The 21,203-nt window shown below is 40.7% G+C and overlaps 1 protein-coding gene across 1 annotated transcript in view; it reads right to left on the reverse strand.

Moving 5' to 3' along the window:
• astn1 (astrotactin 1) overlaps positions 1-21,203 on the reverse strand; it is a 1,993,575-nt gene that overhangs the window by 425,296 nt on the left and 1,547,076 nt on the right. The window contains exon 15 of the mRNA XM_048602275.1: positions 10,855-10,982. Within this exon, the coding sequence (XP_048458232.1) occupies positions 10,855-10,982 (128 nt within the window). The remainder of the gene's footprint in view (positions 1-10,854; positions 10,983-21,203) is intronic.

The raw sequence follows: 21,203 nt of genomic DNA on the forward strand, positions 1-21,203 counted from the left end.
GTTCATCCAGCTCTGCACCTTGTTGTCTCCAAATTACGGAGATCTCTTTGTGTTGTAATTTACACTAATATTTTTGAGGCTCCTCCAAAGCAAGACCACATCGATACAAGCAAATAGCTTTAGGTGTAAGCAGAATCTGTGCTGTTTAATTTTAAACCTGCAGTCATTAAACATTCCAAACACTTTTCGACATTAGCCAGAGCTGTTTTTGTCAATTCCAATCTAGGTTTTCATATCAAATGTCTTTCCCTTTTGATATTTCAGTGCATTCAAGGGGAACAGTGACAGCACTTGGGAATGGAGCACATTCCGTCTTAATTCCACACGACAGAATCATGCTCTCCTCCGTCAGGGATATCAGGTGTCAAGGTCACTATCGAGATTCTGTTAGGCTGCCTCGTAAGGGCTCCCTAAGGTGATCCCACAGAAAATGTGCTATGGTGGTATTTCCACAATATCTATTTATGTGGAATGGTCTGGAAGCATCCAACACTGAGATGTACAAAAGCAGAAGAAATCAGACCTGTAAATTATGAACCAGTCTTCAGAAAGCTCCCACAAAATGTGATGGCAGCAACATCACACCCTTTAAAGTGCATGTCTGCAATTTGGCATCAAACCAATCACACTTCGTTGTGCCTGAGCTGTCCCAGACTGCAAGTAAACTTATTACAAAACAGCTCTTGTCAGTAAATTGTCTTGTATGATCTACTGTTTGCAATGTGTGAATGAGATTGTTGGCGAGCTGAAAATAACTATTTTGATGGATGTCTCATAATTCCACCTCCGGGTTCTTTGTAATTGCTTGCAGACTCTTATGTTTGCGGTGCACAGCCTTGATTTTTTTTGTACCTCAGTTTCTACATTGTACTGATTAGATCCAAATAATAAAGGCTTCTGATTATGGTAAATTAAGACCAACTGAAACAGGAGCAGAATTAGACGATTCAGCCCATCTGCAAATCCACTTTCCTGCCTTTTCCCCACGATTCTTGATTCCCTTACTGATTACAAATCTGTCTGACTCAGTCCTGAATGTACCTATTCAGGGGCAGATGATGGCCTAGTGGTATTATCATTGGACAGAGACACAGGTAATGTTCTGGGGACCTGGATTCAAATCCTACCATGGCAGATAGTGGAATTTAAATTCAATTTAAAAAAAACTGGAATAAGAGTCTAATGATGATCATGAATCCACTGCTGATAATCAGGAAAAAACAATCTGGTCCACTAATACACTTTAAGGAAACTGCCATCCTTACCTGGTCTGGCCTACATGTGACTCCAGACCCACAGGAGTATGATTGACTGTTATCTCTCCTCTGAGTAGTTAGGAATGGGCAAAAAAACACCGACCTCATCCTGTGAATGAGTTTTTAAAAAGTCTCAATAGCCCTCTGTTGTAAAGAATTCCATATATTCCTCTGAGAGAAGAAACCTTAGAATCCCTACATTGTGGAAACAGGCCATTTGGCCCAATGAGTCCACACCGACCCTCTGAAGAGCATCCTACCCAAATCCATTCCCTATAACCCTGCATTTCCCACAACTATTGCATCTTATCTACACATCCCTGAACTCGATGGGAAATTTAGTACAGCCAATCCACCCAACTTGAACATCTTTGGACTGTTTTAGGAAACCACAGCACCTTAAGAAAACTCACGCAGACATGTGGAAAATGTGCAAACTCCAGACAGACAGATACCCAAGGGTAGAATTGAACCCGGGTCCCTCGTGCTGTGAGACAGCAGTGCTAACCACTGAGCCACTGTGTTGCCTCCTCATTTCTGTTTGAAATGGGCAATCCCGTATTCTGAGATTATACCTTTTGATCTGAGATTCTTTCACAAGAAGGAACAGCCTCTTCTCTTGTACCCTGTCAAGCCCTCTGAGAATCTTGTATATTTCAGTAAGTTCTCCCCTCATTCTTCTATATTCTAATGAGTAGAGGACAATTTGGTGAAATGGAAAGTGCCTAGTGTGTCACATTTACTAATACTATATTCATTTGGGTGGAGTTATACACTCTGTTTGCAAAATTATCTTAAAAACCTGAAAACATTATGCTGATTTTCAAGGTGCTTCTGCATCACTGAAAGTACCTACATATATTCCATAAACTCCTTCTAACTTTGCTCATCATTACGTGGATTACTCTGAATGTCAAACCGAAGAACTTAGAATGGAGACCATTTGACACAAGTGCTTGCAAAGACTAGGCCCTGTTAAGTCTTCAAACCCTCCCAATTAATACCCAGAGGAGATATTCAGCTCAAATATTCTACAAGGGATAAAGATAATCAAACAACTTTCCTGAATATTCTTTCAGTCTTATCCTGCTGCTGTTCAGCCTCAGGGTTTCTGCTCTCCACTGTACAATTCAGCTTGTTTCAATAAAACTCAACCATTTTGATACCTTTGTTATGAAGTTGTGTCGGGTATTCATGAATTAGAAGGCAGGAAGTTAGAATTTGTTGTAAAAATGATAGCTGGGAAAAGCTGTGCGTGGTCCCTTTAAAAGATGGTGTTTTTTTTCTGTGCTTAGAGATTTTTAAAATGTGTGTCTGTGAGCAGCAGCTGGAGAGTGCCAGGACAGGAAGTACCCAAAATGAAACATTTACATTGAAAGGCCAAGCAGTGTTTCTTTCAATTGAGACAACAAGTCTTTTCAAATTTCGCCAATCAATTTAAACCGAGCCCTTAGATACTAAAAACCTATCAAATTTAAATCTGATGGTGTTGACAACATTGAACCAATCCTTCGTAAGAAATACTATTGTGACATTACGGGTTTAAAGGTGAGGGCATTTGGAAAATTGAGAGAGAGCCGACTGCCATCTGAAGGGAGAATCAACAGAAGGAAAATTGGAGATAAAGCAGAGAAGACATAGACTGTGCGAACTCGGAGAGATTAAGTTTTAATTTATGGTTTTTTTTATTAACTGGGTTTGTACAAGTGGGACTTGTGTTTAGTTGAACAGCATACCAGCAGAATTTAGACCAGTTACGAAGTAGTTAGTAGTCTTGGGAGAAATGTTCAGTTTGTTACTAATTCTGTTAATTTGTTCATTGCTAGGGTTAAACAAATAAATTGTTTCTCATTATTTGTAAAGTGGAGATCAGGGATTTTCTTTCTTTTAACCACTCTTGTAACAGATTATGAAGGGAAAGGTGAGGTTCTCTGGGTGTTTTGAGGGTAATGATTAAAAGGGAATCTCTATTCCCATCATAACAGATTGGGGCTTGTGTTTTGGTTTAACTATCAGAGGGGTTCAGCCATTCCTCCCCGTAACACCTTATAAAAGACTATTGTTAGCAGATGGGTATGTTCAATCAGCATCCATATCCGCAGACAGAAACACGGGTCCTCACTGCAGCCTTCACCCCCACCCCCATCCCTCTCAGCCCAGGCACAAGCCTTCACTGCAGTCCACAGGGTCCAGGCCCTTCCACCTCCCCACCTCAGCCCAGGCTGTTGCTGCAGTACCAACACTGCTGGCCCTCGCTGCAGCCCCCAAACCCCAAACCCACACCAGGCCCAGGATCTGACTGCGATCACCAGACCCTCACTGCAATGCTCTATCCTTGACCCAGGCCTTCGCTGCAACTCCCAACCCATTCCCCCAATCTGGGCTGGTGCAGCGCTGATCCCTTCAGCCCAGGTCCTCCAAGCTGCTTCCGAATCCCACCTCCTGTGGCTGGGCCAAAGATCTGACACAGTTCTCTGTACACAGTTGGTAGATTTTACACATCAGCCCATGGTGGGATGGCAGGCAGAAGAGGTATAACGTTGGGTGCCAATGAATTGGTGCTACTGATCCTCCCTGTCTCCTGCTGTGACTTCATAAGAAACGGTTACTCTGACACTAAGTGTCCAGGCAATTGGCCAAAGGTCATGGTGCCCTCTCTTCGGGCTCCTCATGCCCATTGGAGGCCCCACTGTTAATTCTCCTTTCAGTCAGAAATGGCAGCCCTCTTATTCTGAGGCTTGCTACCCTGTGTTCTGGACCTCCAGCCTCTCTCCCAGCATCAACCCTACTGAGAAAAGTTAATGATTCAAGGTTTGTGACCTATCGTCAGAAAGCTGAGATATTACCTGCACTTCACTCTGTGGAGAAGGTGCCAGACCTGCCTTGTTGGTCCTACAGTTCCTGCCCTTACATCAGCAACAGGGAGAACTGACCACAAGCTTGCAGTTTGTCGAATAGTATCAGGGAACACCTCCATAATTCTTGCCATGAACTTCGAAATTCAAAACGATGGTATATTGAATGCACTGCAGCTTAAAGTTTGACAAGTCATTGGCCCATTGTGGGCTTACATTCTAGTATATGTTCTGGTCATGTATCCCCAGAGATGCCTTAAGCAGATTCACTGCCATCAATCCTCTGATTGGCATTACTCTAAGTTACTGATGCCAAGTGGGGGACGATACACACATGAAGAGACTTGAAGAATAGCTAAGGACGTTACATCTGAGTTACATGGTAGTCTCTGGTGAAACCTCAGCCTAGGCTCCAAAGTAATGCAGCCATTATTGTTCACCTCCAGGGAATGGGGATCTTAGAACAACAACTGGAAGACTGGAACCCCAGACTGGTCTGCTCCTCCTGATTTCTGTGATTTATATCCTGACTGGGAGGAGCTTACCTCATGTTGTCTGTTAACACTTTCAGGTCCTAACTGCCTGATACAGATTTTTCTTGAATTGTAAGCCTTTTTCCTGGAAGTGGTTGGACATTTTTCTGTGGAGTTGAGGTTGAGATGTGATCAGCCATGATCATATAAAATGGTGGGACAGGTTTGAGGGGCTGAATGGCCTACTCCTGCTCCTAGTTTTCAAGTTCCATAAAATTTAACCTGGTGAAAGGTATGTTTTCTGGACTATCACACATCCGGACTGACTTCTGTGGGGCACATCTCTTGCATTTTAACTTAACAAAGACAGGGTTCACAGATAGAGGTGCTCACAAGGTCTCCTGACATGCAAGGCTAACAACACAAGAAAAGTGAAGCTGCCTCCTTCCACAGAGCAGGAACAATTCATTCTTACATTTAGCCTGGATAAGTTCTGCCAGGAGTGGCCTTTAAGGGGGAGAAAGAGGGAGAACTCTTGAAGCAGAGACCTGAGCTGCTGGAATTAAGGGAACTGCACACAAGAAAGCTTCCTGCTTTTAGGTTACACAAGATCCCATTCTTGGTAATAATACTGCCATGGTCGCAACAACAATTGATTTTATTTACATCTACGTCTGGGAGGACAGCAGCTTAGTTTCTTCAAATGGATGCAATTTACTGTCTTTGCATGTCCGCTAACAAGAAAGGTAAACACAATTCCCTTGCAAATCCATGGTAATAGCCTGCATTCGATATCAAAGCAGGGCACATCAATTGCCTTGAGTCAGGGAGATGTAATCTCCAGCATCTCTGATCCTCGAAGGTGCATTTTCCGTCTTAAAATTGGAAGGAGTGAATTCTGCCCCATGCAGTGGCAAGATTACAAGATAGATCCGAGTGAAGTCACGGCAAAAAGGAAAAGCTCGCCTAATTTGTGTTCTGACTGAGGAGTCAGAGCATTCAGCAGAACATTTTCCTCCAAGGGACTGATCTCTTTTCAGGTCAGACAAATTATTTCTTGGTTCATTCGCTGTGAGCTCATTCCATAAATTGAAAATATGTATTTTTGATTGAGGCTGTTTCAAGAAGTTCGACAGGAAATGGGCAACATTATTTTCCCTCCATGACTTTTCACTGCAAACAGCAGGTAATAAAAAGCCGCTAATAGTAAATGTGTTCAGAATCAAATTAACAGCTTGCCTTTTCTACCAAAACAAGGCACATGTATTCATACATAACACGCAACAGCTGCAAAGGACACAATAGGGGGAAGTATTTTTTTAAGAAAAATAACCCATTGGGAGATTTGGGGACAGATAAGGACAGGTTAGGCTTTCTTTTCCTACCTGAATAAATTACAGGCAGATTAATACAGTTGAGATTAGGGCAGTAAGACGGAAGATTCTCACATGCACCATTGAAAGGAGGCCCCTATTATTCACCACGGTTTCAACCTCAATACGGGCGCGTTATGTAAAACAAAAGAGAACCTGTGAGAGTTGCTCACCATATGGTGAGCCCCATAAATTAATCATCAGTGGCTTAAGCTTCGACAACACCTACATCGCATTGGAATGCGCTGAGGTTGGGAAAGGTGCTACATAAATGCAAGTTATTTCTTTCCTGCTTAAAGTGAAAGTGGAGCGAAAGTTTGCTGCAGCCTCCACTAATGTAACTGGTGAATACAAAGCCACAGTGTCATTTCAGATTGAGCGCTCACAGCGTCCAGCGATTCAGTGATAAACCATTCACGCACGTTAAGCAATGAGGCTACTGTGAGCAAGTACTGTATGAAAGTCACAGTTCAGGATTACCATATCTTCAGAGTGTCTCTCCTACATTCAACCAATTGTGCAAAATTCCATGTTAGTTCACTCGTGAATGGCTTGTGTCAGGTTCACGTGACTCAAAACACTCATCACACTCGAGAGCCCGGATTTCGATAAATGTTAATGTGCAGGTATGTGATAACATCACATTGCCAATGAGATCAGGGTCATTTCAGCCGAACACCGCTGGGACCTGCGAGATAAAACTCTCAGGTACTAGCAATAGATCAATGAACCAAAACAAACCACCCTATTAACATTTGCTCTTTCAGTTAAAAATCAATTCCCAGTCACAGTGAGTAATCCTGAACCTTCTGAATAAACAAGAAAACTACTGCATAGCTGGAAACTTATTAACTGTTGAACAAACAGCAAACACTGCAGAGAGAGAGTGTCATGTTTGAAAGGGCGTTGGAAGGAGCTAGGGATTAACTCGGCTCAGAAAGGGAGCCCCGAAGACTGAGACAAATGAATGCTGCACCTTTGCAGTCCACTCCCTGCCTCAGCAAATGCAGCGGAGACTGATTTGAGCGAGGCATTTAAAACGATGCTTATTATGGGCTTGATGACCACGTCACAAATTATCACCAGGCGGTGCAAAAGGCTGTCAACAAAATGTTAGCCAAACCCAACAGCCTCACATTTAAAATGATGGATTGATCCAATAGCTACTATTTTTTGCTACAGGGAATACAGCACTTGGATCATTCTCTGTCTGAAGGCACATTCCCCAAATGTCTCACCTTTATCCAGATCCTTTTTTTCAAGGTTGGTCCTAGACTGCCCCAACAACAGGAAATAATTCTCTCAAACAACCCTCTCAATTTCTTACAAGATGCTAAAGGCCTCAATAAGATCAGCCATCCGCCTTTGTTTCAGGGATTAATTGAGTAACCTCTCCTCAAAGTCCACCCCTTGGGGCCCTGGTAACATTCCGGTCAATCTGCACTGCGCCTTGCCTAAGTAATCTTCCTAAAGTACAAATACTCAGAGCTGTACACGGTATGCGGATGTGGTGTACAGCACTTTGCAGTAAAACATCCTCCCCTATATATTCCAGCCCTTGCATTGTAATGGCTAACATTCAATTATTCTCTTAGATCATGTTTTGGACTTGACTACTACATTTTATTAACTCCGTAGATTAACACCCAAAATGCTTTGGACTTCTACTGTTCACTAGTTAAAAAATGCTCTGGTTTTTGGGACCAAGATCAATGACTTCACATCTGATGAAATCCATCTGCCTTACTTCTGTCTCACACTTAATCTATCATTATTACTGTAACGCTATGCTTTCATTACACCATTTGTAATGACAAAGATCACCCTACCATCAACAAAATGGATCTCTTTGTGATCTCCAAGTCGATTTACCCTTCTTAATAAACAGAAATGTTGTGCACTGATGGAGTCAGTAGCCCCTGATCTGCAGAATGAATAAAAGCATGAGACTATCACCTTTAAAACACTGCAGAAAACAAGAATAATACAGATAAACTAAAACCTTATTTTTATTTCAAATGAGAACAGATATGAATGGAAACAGATAAATTATAGAACAGATAGTTGTATGTACTTCTTGCTAAAAGAATGGTAAGTATTTTGAATAATATATGAAGCAAGATAATAGAGATAGATACTGGTGTTTTTCAAAATAAAATTACATGCCTTGACTGAACAAGCAATGCTGTATAATAATATCCATTTGTCACCTATGAAATTTCTTTCTTCAGCTGAAGAATTCAATCACAAATTTCACAAATAACATCTGCTCCACTGAATAAATCTCCATCAGTAACACAGCAACCGACCATCAGTCTCCTGAATGAAAACATACTCAGCTGGTGCACAAACCCATCTCCTCTAGTGCACACACTATCCACACCCTGCTTAGTCAACACACATTCTACTGGTACACTGACTCATCCTCTGAGATGTCTACGCTCCAAAGATTCTGGCCTCGGGAGCCGCTCTAATTTTGCCATTGACAACCGTGCCTTCAGCTTTGCAGGCCTTAAATTATTGATTTCTCTCCTCAAACCTCTGTTTGCCTATCCTTTCTCTCCTTTAAAATGTTCCTTTCTTGCTTTCTTAAAATCTACCTCTGACTACCATCTTTGTGAGAGGCATGGGGCCAATAATGGTTGATAACATTGCCCCGTAATGTGGCCTGGAATATTTTACCACATTACGTGAAAGGTATATAAGCACGAATTTTGACTGTTACCATTGTTAAAATCTGCCTTCTTTAATCAAGCTTGGAATGTCTTCGTATCAACAAGTGAAAGGCTATTCTTGAACTATAAAACTCTGTCTATGTTTGTCTGAATGATTTAGAGGCCCCACAAATAATGAGGTCTAGGAGGTAAGGAAGAACAGCCAAAAAGCAAATAGAGGACCATCCAGGATTCAATGTTCAATTTTTGAACCAAGCCATTCTGGAGGCATATATAAAGGTAGTTTTTTTTGGCTTTAATAGGACATTTCACTGCAGTATGGGAGTGAGCACAACAAAAATTCCTCAGAGTGATGCTGTTTTAAAGGAATAAATTATGAAGACAGGTCATATCGATGATGAGACACCACAGTGTGGAGCTGGAGGAACACAGCAGGCCAGGCAGCATCAGAGGAGCAGGAATGTTGACATTTCGGGTTGGGACCCTTCTTCAGAAATGGGGGAGTGAGAAGGGAGCTCTGAAATAAATAGAGAGGAGAGGGTGGGGCTGCAGAAGGACCAGAGGGTTGTAGTGGGAGAGAGATCCACTGAGGTCTTTCTGGAGGGAGGAGGATAACTTCTTCAAAGTGGGCATCCTTGGAAGAGGCTTCGCAGTGGGGTTATAACTCAGAGAAAGCAAGAACTGCCGATGCTGGAGTCAGAGATAACACAGTGTGGAGCTGGAGGAACACAGCAGGCCGGGCAGCATCAGAGACTCTTCCAACTATATTCCCAGAGGTGGGAATGTTATCCCAATACTCTTAAAGAATGATCTAATTGAGATGTTTAAGAGGATCATAAGATTTGACACAAAGTAGGTAGAAACTGTTTTTTTTTCTGGTGTGACTGCCCAGCACAAATGGATGTAACCTTATCATTAAAGTTGGATGAGTGGCACTGTGGTATTGTCCCTGCCTCTGAGCCAAGAAACCTGGGTTCAAGTTCTTCTGCTCCAGAGGTGTGTTATACCGTGTCTGCACAGTTTGATTAGAAATATCGAGCACTGAAGTCAAGCTTTTCAGGAGTAATGACAAGTAGACTTCCTCATCCAAAAGATAATGAAAATCTGGAAGTTTCTCCCTCATGAAGAGATTATAGGTCAATTGATAATTTCTTAAACTGAAACAGATAGATCTTTCTTTGGCAGGGTGATCCACAATGGTTAGATAAAGTCTCAGATCAGCCATCATCTTATTGAATGGCTAAATAGGTTTGAAAGGCCAAAATGGTCAATTCTCGCTTCGACATTCCTCGCAGACAGGTCCCCAGTTTTCGGGAAAATTTTTAGATTTTGTGAATTTGTTCTGCAAGTGCTGCAATGGCAACCACTTATCTTCAGAATGGCCAACACTAAATAAACCTAGTTCCTGATCGCAACTGTGGATTTGAAAGAAATACTCAGGTAATTAAACAACACATTGATATTTATACTGCAGTCACATTAGATTTTTGTCTACTCTATCCATTTGTTAATTCTGTGGCTGGATTTGGACAGGTCCGACAAACAAATCGAGCATACTACATGATTCCGTAAGCAAATGTGTATTGCACTACCTTTAAAAATGCTAAAAATGTGAAGGTTGTCGTTGAGTGATTTATCCTTTGAGGAAGAGATGACCATTTGTCGTCTGGACAGTTTGCTGGCTTGGAACTTCCTCTCTTTAAGGTTAAAATTACCTGCCTAAGCCATTTGTATTTAATGTTGCCATTAGGATGTCAATTTGTGCAATTGGCCTTTAGATCCACATTCCTTTTCTAAATATTTCTAACCATCCTGTTCAGTCATATTAATGATACACTTCTGGAGCTGGTGGGACTTGAGACCCGGGTCTCCTGGCCTGGAGGTAGGGCCAATACCACTCCACCACAAAAACCTTCATATTTTTGTATATCAGACGTATCCCTGCTCGGTTAAGTGACAAAACCATTTAAGTGATTAGCACCTCCAATGACCATGTTTTCCCCCATTAAACATATGTAATTGCAGCCATTTATTTCCAGTTTGCAAAATTATCTCACATTTGAACATGCCATTTTGTACAAGAAATGCTTAAAGTCCTGTTTAATGAGGAAGAGCCACCAATTATTCTTCAAAGAGGTCAAAGATTGATTGATCCAGGGTCTGACTGTCTTCCCGTTAAGCACATAAAACACATAAAGTCAAAAGTGCAAGTTCCGCCTGACCTGTGAGGTAATCTGGATCCGGAATGGGTTCAGACAGCAATTCCTGACAATGGCTTTCACTGGGCAGAGCTGATACAACCACTCCATCTGGCAGTTGCTGTGGTATACCATTCATCACATTCTTCTGTCTAAAGGAGAGAGAGAGAAGAAAACAGTCCATGATGGAAACAGTTTGTGGGATATTATCACTGCACAATCTGTAGACATTGACCAATTCATTTATTAAGACAGACACCACACCCTCAATTTTTCTTTGTTTGAAGAGCACAATTAATAATATTATGCATTTTTCAAAATTTAAAGCCAAACGTCTTTTCTGGAACTGGAGACAGTGAGTGGAATTTGGCCATTTAGGAGGGATATTTGGTTCCTATGGATCAGCAAGGTCCCTTGCTCCATCCTCGCTCACCCACTTTCTTGCCCCAGTCATAATTTCTAGCTTCCCCTGAAGGTCCTTTGCATTATTTTAAAACTGCTAAGTCCGAATGGGCAAGTCACACACAGTTAAATGTAATATTATAATTTAGCACGTATTTTGCTGAACGGTTAGAACTGCTGCCTGTACTCTGAGCATGCACAAAGACTTTCTAAAACAGACGCTGAGTTGGTTTGTCAGTGTTACCGCTCGGTAGTGTAACATTGCACCTCAGCAGATTCTCAAATCTTGATGATTTGCTTTTCTGAACTGCAGGGTTTTTTTTTTGAAAAGGAATACGTTTGAATGTTGCACCATCCTGAGGAGAAGCTGATTTGGGCGTTCCGGATACCCCAGTCCCCAAATGGGATCTTCCATTAGGTCCAAAGGAGCAACAAAATGCAGAGGTAAATTTGCCAAAAGCTCTCTCTCTTAATTCATGATAATAGCATCTGTAAGTAAAACTGACTTTAAAGTTTACCAGAATATTTTCTTGCTGTCCTTGTTGTCAGTTGTACATTTCTCATCCACCAATTTAAAGCCTGGATTGTATTATGACATTTCATCAGAATACATGAACAGTGGTATACCATTCAGCCCCATGATTCAATTTCATTCTGGCTTATCATTTGAAATGCCATTTACCCACTTCATCCCCATCACCTTGTATGCCATTGGTAATCAGAAGTCTATCACTCCATGACGTGAAAAATACTCAAAGGCTGAGCTTCCATAGCCCTCTGTGGTAGAGAGTATCGGAGGTTAACAACACTCTAAGTTAAATGATTTTTCATAATCTCAGGCCCGATTGGCATCCCTCTTATTTTAAAATTGTGCCCCCCCAGTTTCTGGACTCCTTAAGCTGGGGAAATACATTGTCTTAATTTACCCTGTCTATTGCTCTCAGCATTTTGTAAATTTCAATGAAATCGCATCTCATTCTTCAAAAACTCTTGGGACCAGAAGGTTAGATTGCCCAATCTCTCTTCATTGGATAGCCCTGCTCGCCCAAGAACACTTCAAGTGAACCTTCTCTGCATTCCCTCCCTGGCAATAAGATCTTTCCTGAGACAAAAACTCCAGAACTGCACACATTACCCCAGGTGTGGTCTAACCAAGCTTCTGTACAATTGAAACAAGACTTCACTAATTCGTACTCAAATCCTCTTGTAATAAAGGTTAACATTCCATTGGCATTCCTAATAGCTTACTGCACCTGAATGTTAACCTTCAGTGACTTAGTGACAGGGACACCTAGGTCTGTTTAGATATCTAGACTTTCCATCCTCTTATCATGTAAGAAATATTACACATGTCTGTTTCTCCTACTAATGTGCATAACCTCACATTTTCCCACATTATATTTATCTGTCATGTTCTTATTCATTCAATAAAACCTGCTGAAATCCTCCTGAAGCCATTTAATATCTTTTCTCACAATACATATTCCCACTTAGCTTTGTATCATATGCAAATATTAATTAACTTAGAACAGTAAATATGACAGAAAATTAATCTAAGTAATTACATAAAGGTTTACCTTCAGTTTCTGCTATCATAACACAGTCCTATGATACCAGAAATGTCCCTGCAGCTTCCTTTGTAAAGTCTTTTAGACTTGAATGATTCCACAGCATCTCACTGTATCTAAACTATCCATGAATTTAGTATCACCAAATTCATGGATTCTGAACTTTTCTTGACCAGCCGCCTATCCTCTACCTCCTGAAAAGCTACAGCTTCTCCAAAACGCTGCTACCTGTATCCTACCCCATAATAAAATCCATTCACCCATCTGATCGAACAGGTAGGCAATGGAATGTTTGGTCTGTCCCATCCACTAGATTTAGCTTCACACTTGAAGGGAGATTTATGGGAAAAGGGGGAGAGTGGAGCCAGTGACTACAGTTAGCACAGATCTAATCCAAGTTCTCTGGCACAGTGGAATCAGCTTCACATTAGATGGGTTTCTTCACTAAATCCACTCCCAGAGGAACCCTGCCTAATCAAATTGGTACACAACATTGGGATTATATATTTAGAACAAAATAGTGAAAATCCAGCTTGGTATGGATCCTCACAGGATGCTGAAAGAATATCTTTCATTGGTCAAGGGACCTGAACAGCAACTTTTTCACACAGAGGGTGGTAAGTGTACGGAATGAGTTGCCAGTGGAAGTGGTAGAAGTGGGTACAATTACAACTTTTAAAAGACATTTGGACAGGTACATGAACAGAAAGCGTTTATAGGGGTATGGGCCAAAGGCTGGCAAATAAGACTAGTTCAGTTTAGGATACCCAGTTGGCGAGGACAGGTTTGGGCCGAAGGGTCTGTTCCATGCTGTATGACTACGTGATAAGACATCTGAAGCTTTAGGCAATAGCTGTATGAAGACACTCTCTGACACGTAGGCATAAGATGTGTTCGTTTCTGAGGATTAGGGTGCAGTGGCAGCCAGCTACTGGTGAACTCTGTTATCATCAGCTGGTGGAATAAGCATTCAGTGAAACACAGTTATTTATATTAAGCTCAGTTGGATCATAGCAATGAACTTTGGACAAAATGGAGCTCCTTCACTAGGCTGTTAGCAAGACATTGTAATACCCATTATCCACTGAACAAGGATTCAGTGTTCAAATGGTGAAATGACCAGACAATGATTAGCCTCCTTGGGATGATGACTCTTGTGCTGTTCGTGTAGCATCCCTATCTTTAGATTTAAAGATGTGGGATAAAATCCCACCTACTCCATAGATGTGTCATTAATACAGGTCCAAAATACTTATCCTGCTTGGGGTGAACCTCCTGAGGGCTAACTTATTTCAGATGATGATGGGTTGGATCTCCACCCTGTGTGAGATGTTTAGTGACTCAATGTTTTCAGCATCAAGCATTTATTCAACATTTAAGGGTGCTGTTCATGATGACTTAGTCAGCCTGGAACCCCAAAGTGCTAACCTGTCACTGGAAGTATTCACACGTAGCTGCACAGTATCCTGAAAACCAACATATTTCGCAGTTGGCCAACCACAGAGCAAGACAATAATTAATATTTGGCACTGTGGTCAGCTGCCCAGTTTTAGCTGGACAAAAATGCAACAGCATCTGACTTCTGATGACTTACCTCTGGCAATCCAGGCTCAACTCTTTGGATTTTGGGCAAATGGGATAAATCTCTACAGGTGGATAGGTAGCATTGACTTCATCCTTGGACAACCAGCAACCCAAACAAATTTCTCATTAGATTCATTTGGAGACTCTGAAATTATAGCAATGTGTATCAGATTCCCAATTGCCCAAAACCAAAATGCAGACCAAGGATCATATCTATGGTGACGATGATACTCTCTACACATATTGCTTGACCTCTTTATAACATGGTAAAATATTTAAGGTATTCTCCATATTTGCAATTATTCTTGTTGTGCAGAATATTCAAGCATTGAAAAATACCTGAAGAACATGAATAAATACAAAAGAGACAGTGTATATCATTTTCATCTCATAGGCTTTCACTGTCACAGCTCGGCAGTTCTGTATTCACTGTCAGTTAAAATGCACTGCTTGTTCCTATTTTCCGATCCATTTTCATAAGATGGTACTGCAAATAAACTGTGTGAATGAGTCCAGCAGCTGGGGATTAAGTGTACCAATTCTGAATATAAATGTTTTCTCTTCTCTGAATTGGTCATTCATACTTAAACATCCGTGCAGCTGTAGGTTCCTGCTCTGTCGAGATGGAAATCCAAAAATACCTTGCCAGTACATTGATATTTTATCAATGGAGGTTTTCACACCCCCAACTAAAAAAGGCCTATTAAAAGAAGAGATTTGGAAGTGGAAAAATTAGGCAAGTCATGCAAAATAAATTGTGCTGGAAGCCAACATATTCAAATAACCCGAAGGATTCTTGATGATTTTTAATCATTCCTGGGATTTGAATTTCACTGGTTGGACCAGCATTTGCTGCCCACCCTGAATTTATCGAGAGAAGGTGAAGGTAAGTTGCTTCCTTGATCTCCTGCAGTCTCTGAGTTTTGGTTTACGAAGGTCATGAGGAGATGGTGAGGATTTCTCTTGCTGGAGATGGTCATTGCCTGACACTTGTGTTGTGTATATGCCAACTATCAGCTGATGCCCAGATGCTGCCCAGGTCCTGCAGTAAAATGATATGAACTGTGGCAATTCAGCCCAACAAGTCCACGCTGCCCCTCCGAAGAGCATCCCACTCAGATTCATTCCTCTAGCCCTGCATTTCCCATGTCTAACCCACCCAGACATTATCGGCTATTTAGCATGGCCAATCCACCTACCCTGCACAAACCAGAGCACCCAGAGGAAACCCACGCAGACACGGGGAGAATGTGTAAACTCCACAAAGATAGTTGCCTGAGGGTGGAATTGAACCCAGGTCCCTGGCGCTGTGAGGAAGCAGTGCCAACCACTGAACCACCGTGCCAGTCTGTTTTTGCTGGGACCAGGTCTGTCTTGAGCTCAGGAGCTCAATGGTCCAGGTAGAACCGACACTGAGCATCAGTGAGAGGGTTACTGCTGAGTAAGTGCTGCTTGCTAGCCCTACCAATTACGTCTTATATTTTGTATTTTCTTATCAACCTGTTCAGAGATGTTATTGCATATCTCTGGAGCAGGTTGGACTTGAACACAAGCCTCCTGGCTCAGAGGTAGGGACACTATGAATGTGCCACAAGACCTTCAATTACACCTTCCATCACTTTGCTGAAAATTGAGAACAGATTAATCAGGCAGTAGATGGCTGGGTTGGATTTGTCCTGCTTTTTGTGAACAGACTATAATTTTCCACATTGTCAGGTAGGTGCCAGTGTAGTCATTGTACGAGAACAGCTCAGCAAGGGATGTGGCGAGTGCTGTAGCAAAGACTTCAGTACTATTGGTGGAATATTGTCAGGGCCCTGATGGTGCAGAATGGTTTTACTTGAGTGCCACTGCTGTGGTTTGTCCCTAGTATGTACTGCTGGACAGAGCTGTGTAGCAATCAAATAATAATTCTGATGTGTATATATAGTTATTGAGAAGTTTTAACATTAGGTTTCACATTATGGAACTTCCCCGATGTAGTTTGGTGAGAGTTAAGGGATAGTGTTAGATTGGGCAGTATTTATAATTCAAGCAAGTGAGATAATATTCAGTGTGGTTGTTGACGTTCATTGATATTTATTGTCACATTGATGGCAATGTGGAAGAAACTGTGTGCTGCTCCTGGGGTGGCTTGTCTTGACTTCTTCACTCATACTGTCATCTTGTCATTTGGTCTTTCTGATTGCAGTGCTGTGAGGTAAATGCAAGAGCGAAGGACAGCTCCTCTCATTAACTTTGTGTCACAGTGACCATGCAGAGAACACTACCCTTTACAAATCCATAAGGGGAAATTTGCATTAAGAGCATAAGTTAATGGTTATAAAGCTGATGTTCATCACATTACATCACCTACGAAGCAGCTTCCTGTTGCCTCTAACTAAAAAGTCCCCCGAAAGCTGTGTATTAAAGAAGGAATTACCATATTGTGAAGATCAACAGTGATTGTGTTGCCCACGAATCATTCGCCTTCCCATTTGTCTGTTAATTAAATCTCAGTTCATTAGCATTTTGACAGTTAGCTCATTCATCTACAATGTACCTATCGACTGGATCTCCACACCCACTTCTTTACACCACCATCTTATACCTGCTCCAACCAGATGTTCAAACATTTCCTCAGATTTCCGTGGAATGATGTTCCTCAACAATGCTGAACCTATCCATTTTCCTGCCTGTTTGATGCACCACTCTTTATCAACCACCTTCATGTCGAGCTTTAAGAAACCTGTCTGCAAGATGCTGCCAGGCCCGCTGAGTTTTTCAAACAATTTCTATTTTTGCAAGCAATTCCATCACGAAGAATTTTTGTTTTGCTTAATTATCTCTTCCAGTTACTGTATTTTTTTGGAAAAAAGTTTGAGTATCATTCCAGTTACCTTAAAGTCCAGGCTTCTCACAGTCTTTCAAATGAACCAATCTTCACAATGAATTTTCAATTTTAAATATGAGTCCTCAAAAAGAAATGAATAATGGAAGCATCTTCATTGCATTACACACTGGAATCCTATAATATTCTTCATGACATTACATTTAATTTTCTAGTTTTGTCAAGAGTCTTAATGTTACTACGTTACTTTATCCTGGCTGATATTAATCACTGAAACTATATCACAAACAGATTATCTGGTCATTATCACTGGATGTTTGCTGGACATAAACTGATTGCCACACTGCTTCAATTACAAGTGTGGCCACATGTCAAAAAGTACTTTAATACTTTTAAAGTATTGTGGTGCATCCTGTGGTCATGCATGCTGCAGTGTAAATGCATGGCATTTGCTCCTTTATATCCTGTTGTATCAAGACTTGGACCCTAGTGCGCCTCCTTATCAGTTTGCTGCTACACAACTCATTCTTCTACCCTATTTGAGCAACAGTGCCAATTCAGAGCCGAATCATGTTGCCCAGATTTTGAGATCAGCAACAAACTGAACCAAGCGTTCATTAGAGTCTTGCATTTGCCCTCAGACCAGCGATGGGATTCTGCACTGAAACATGCAATGATTAGAAAGCTGCAACATTACGGCTCACACAACAGGAAATCTGAAGCTGACAACTTTGCTTCTCTATAAACAAAGAAGAATCCTTTCTGAAGTATTGGGCGTCTAAACTAGAAACTGTCAGTTAGAATAGCTGGGTATTGGGATTTGGGATAGGTGTGATTTGCCTGAAAGGAAGTCTTCAGCTCATTCTCTGCAAATGTTTCACCCTGAGCTGTTTTCTCGGCAGGTTTTGTCAGTGGTCAGTTGCCACTGCCTTCCACTCACAGGGGGAGATGGATCCTGGGTCTACCACTGTTTAAACAGGAATTGACCCCCATATTGTTGACATTGCTTGCAAGTGCATGGAAGTCATCTAACCAACTGAACTTAGCCTCTTAAAATAGTAAAATCAGTGCCAAATCATCTGACAAAAACCACCTAATAGTAAGGAAAGAAAGATGGAGTTAATATAGAAAAGAGAAAGGTTGTCATTTTTAAAAGAGTCTGTTAGAAACAAAACCTGCAATATAAATACTGAAGGAGTGAGATTCCAAACTTGAAAAACTGAATTTTCAGTGCCAGAGGTTGCTTGACTATAATTAAGACTCATCATGTCATTAAAAGCCCTAATCATTTTCTGGTCTATTTTGTGGATTCAAAATCACTTAAGTATCATGCCTTTATTTACTTTTCATGTGTTTCTCCAGCCTCTAAGTGAGATATTCCTGCAGAAAAGCTTCTGATGGAACACTGCAATTATAGATGGCAACCTCTAGATTTTCACATTTTCACTATATACATGCAGTCACTATATACTATTCACTCTCAAGAGTGACTTCAAAATCCATGTCATTGAGCTTTTAGCAGATTTCTGTTGTGAATAAGCCTATATCAGTGTTTGGATTAAAGCATTTAGGCTGGTCTTGGTGGATTTAAAGGGAGTGAAATTGTATGGATAAATTATCATGGAAAACCATAGAATCACAGAGACAAAACATTTTGGAAGAAAAAGGATGTTAGAAAAATTGATGCAAAGGTAGTATCATGATCCTAACTGATGGTAATACTAGATTAGTCCCATCGCAGAGTAAGACTGTTCTTGATAGGCCACAAGTATTACTTTTGCAATTTGAATACTGTGGTCATCAATCACTGAACACAAAGGATGACAATGTACTTTTAACATAAGACGGTAAAAATTGATGGCATATAATGAATAAAAGATATAAAAGATAATTTGGAAAGATATAATCATAAATAGCAAAGAAAAGGGTTTTTTTTCCCAACTGCATCCTTTACAGACATTCAACCCCAGTGAAATATCACTGGTTTCTTCACTTTCAAATTTCTTCTCAATTGACAAGGTTGTGAGCATTTTCTCTCAGCAACTTTCTTCTACATTCACCAGATGGGATGATTTGCTGTTACTGTCTCTCCCTGAGACAATCAGCCATCCAGGCTATCTCACTGATGTTTCCTCACTGAACTGTAAGAAATGAACTTGAGGCTTTGACTGCTTTAAAGCTGTGAAACAGTCCATCTGCTGGTATGGGCCTTTTCTTCTGAGGTGCCACCTGCCTCAGGCTCCTAGCCTCTTCACTGTAGGTCATAAAAGCTCAAGTCAACAAAGGCAACAATTATCTGGTAGCTTGTTGAGTCACCTTGCTGAAGACACATAATTGTTTGGAAAGGCTGCCTTTAGCTCATTGCTCCAAATGACTTTATAGACCTTTCTCAACAAAATGGTCACTTTCACAGAAGCAAAAATCAAGAAACCTTTTATCTTCATATTAGGATGTACAAGTTCTCAAGTTATAATATATTACAAACCTTCATCACCATCAAAAGGTGGGTATTGTTGGCCTTAATATTTGTTCCATTAAATTCTGTCTTTTAATGCAGAATACGTAACTGAGTTCTAGAATCATGGAATTATTACAGCATGCAAAAAAATTATTTGGCCCATAATGTCCATGTCAGCTCACTGCAAGAGAAACTCAACTAGTTTCATGCCTCTGCCATTTCACTGGAGCTCTGCAATCATTTTTCTCTTCAGATTATTAATCCAACTTTCTTTGAAAAGACAAGATTGAGTCTCTTTTACTGTGTGGTTTAATGCAACACTATGAGTTGCAGTTTGCAATAGACTGGTCGAGTGTAAGGCAAAGTCAAGAACTGTCTTCAGATTTGGACTTCAATGTAACATTATCCATTATACAGTACATTATACTCTATTATTTATTGCTTAATACTGAGTACTGCTACACATGAAGTCAAAGATATACCAAGCTTTGATCTTAAAGGAGTACTCTATTTTCTTTGTGTGTTCATGTCCTAATACTCATATGAGTCCTCTGGAGATAGTAGTGAAGTCTAGTCTAATTTGGTATATTGTGTTATTGACTCGACCCACACTGTGCTATTTATGCTCAGTAATCTACATTATTATGAAATCATCATAAGGTTGTTCCAGGTTCCTGAAGCCCTTACATAACACAGTCTGCCTCTACCACACTCTCAAGCAGCACAGTCCAGGACCTGACCACATCCTGAGCGAAGACGTTTTGCATGTCATCCTTAGCTGTTTCATCGTTCACTTTAACACTTGCCATTAGTTGCTGAAAATCAGTGACGACTCCAGAGAGAGCGAGTCATTGGTTAAATCTGCACAGCTTCAGAAATATTAAATATGCACCCATAATACATTGCACTGAACTTGAAGACGCTCAGCCTAGAACACAATTAAAAGGTGTTAAATATTCCTGAGAATTGTATCACTCCCCAAAATTACTTTTGTTTCATCTGTGGGGAATGCACTGTGCTCTGGAGATTAGATGGATGAAAGAAAGTACAATTATTCAGTTCCACCTCATGTACTGTGACACTAGCCCTAATTATATTGCATAGACTGGTTCACTGACTGTAATTAGATTTGATATACTGAGATGCAGGTCAGATACTTTGGATGTGACAGCACAAATGAAGAACACAATCCAATAAGACCCGAAATGAGTGAAATAAAAACACAATAAATTATCTCAAAGAGTTTCAATTCTAAAATTCACTTTTTTAAGACTTTAAGAATCAAAGAAAAACACTCTAGTTTCCAATTCATCCTCAGTGGATGGAATTGGGGTGACCAGAAGGGACCGTTGTAGTAAAATGATAAGATTTTAATTTAGGAACAGAACTTGCCATCTTAATTTTAATTTCCTCATGTAGCTTGACCTTCTTCTGAATATCTCTACTGAGTTTTTCAAGCAGGAAGCATAATGAGGAATATGGATTTACTGTACTTCAGAGTCTGGTTACATGAGAGAATAAATGATCTGTT

This window comes from Rhincodon typus, chromosome 10 (genome assembly GCF_021869965.1).
Source record: "Rhincodon typus isolate 14 chromosome 10, sRhiTyp1.1, whole genome shotgun sequence".
Taxonomy (NCBI): domain Eukaryota; kingdom Metazoa; phylum Chordata; class Chondrichthyes; order Orectolobiformes; family Rhincodontidae; genus Rhincodon; species Rhincodon typus.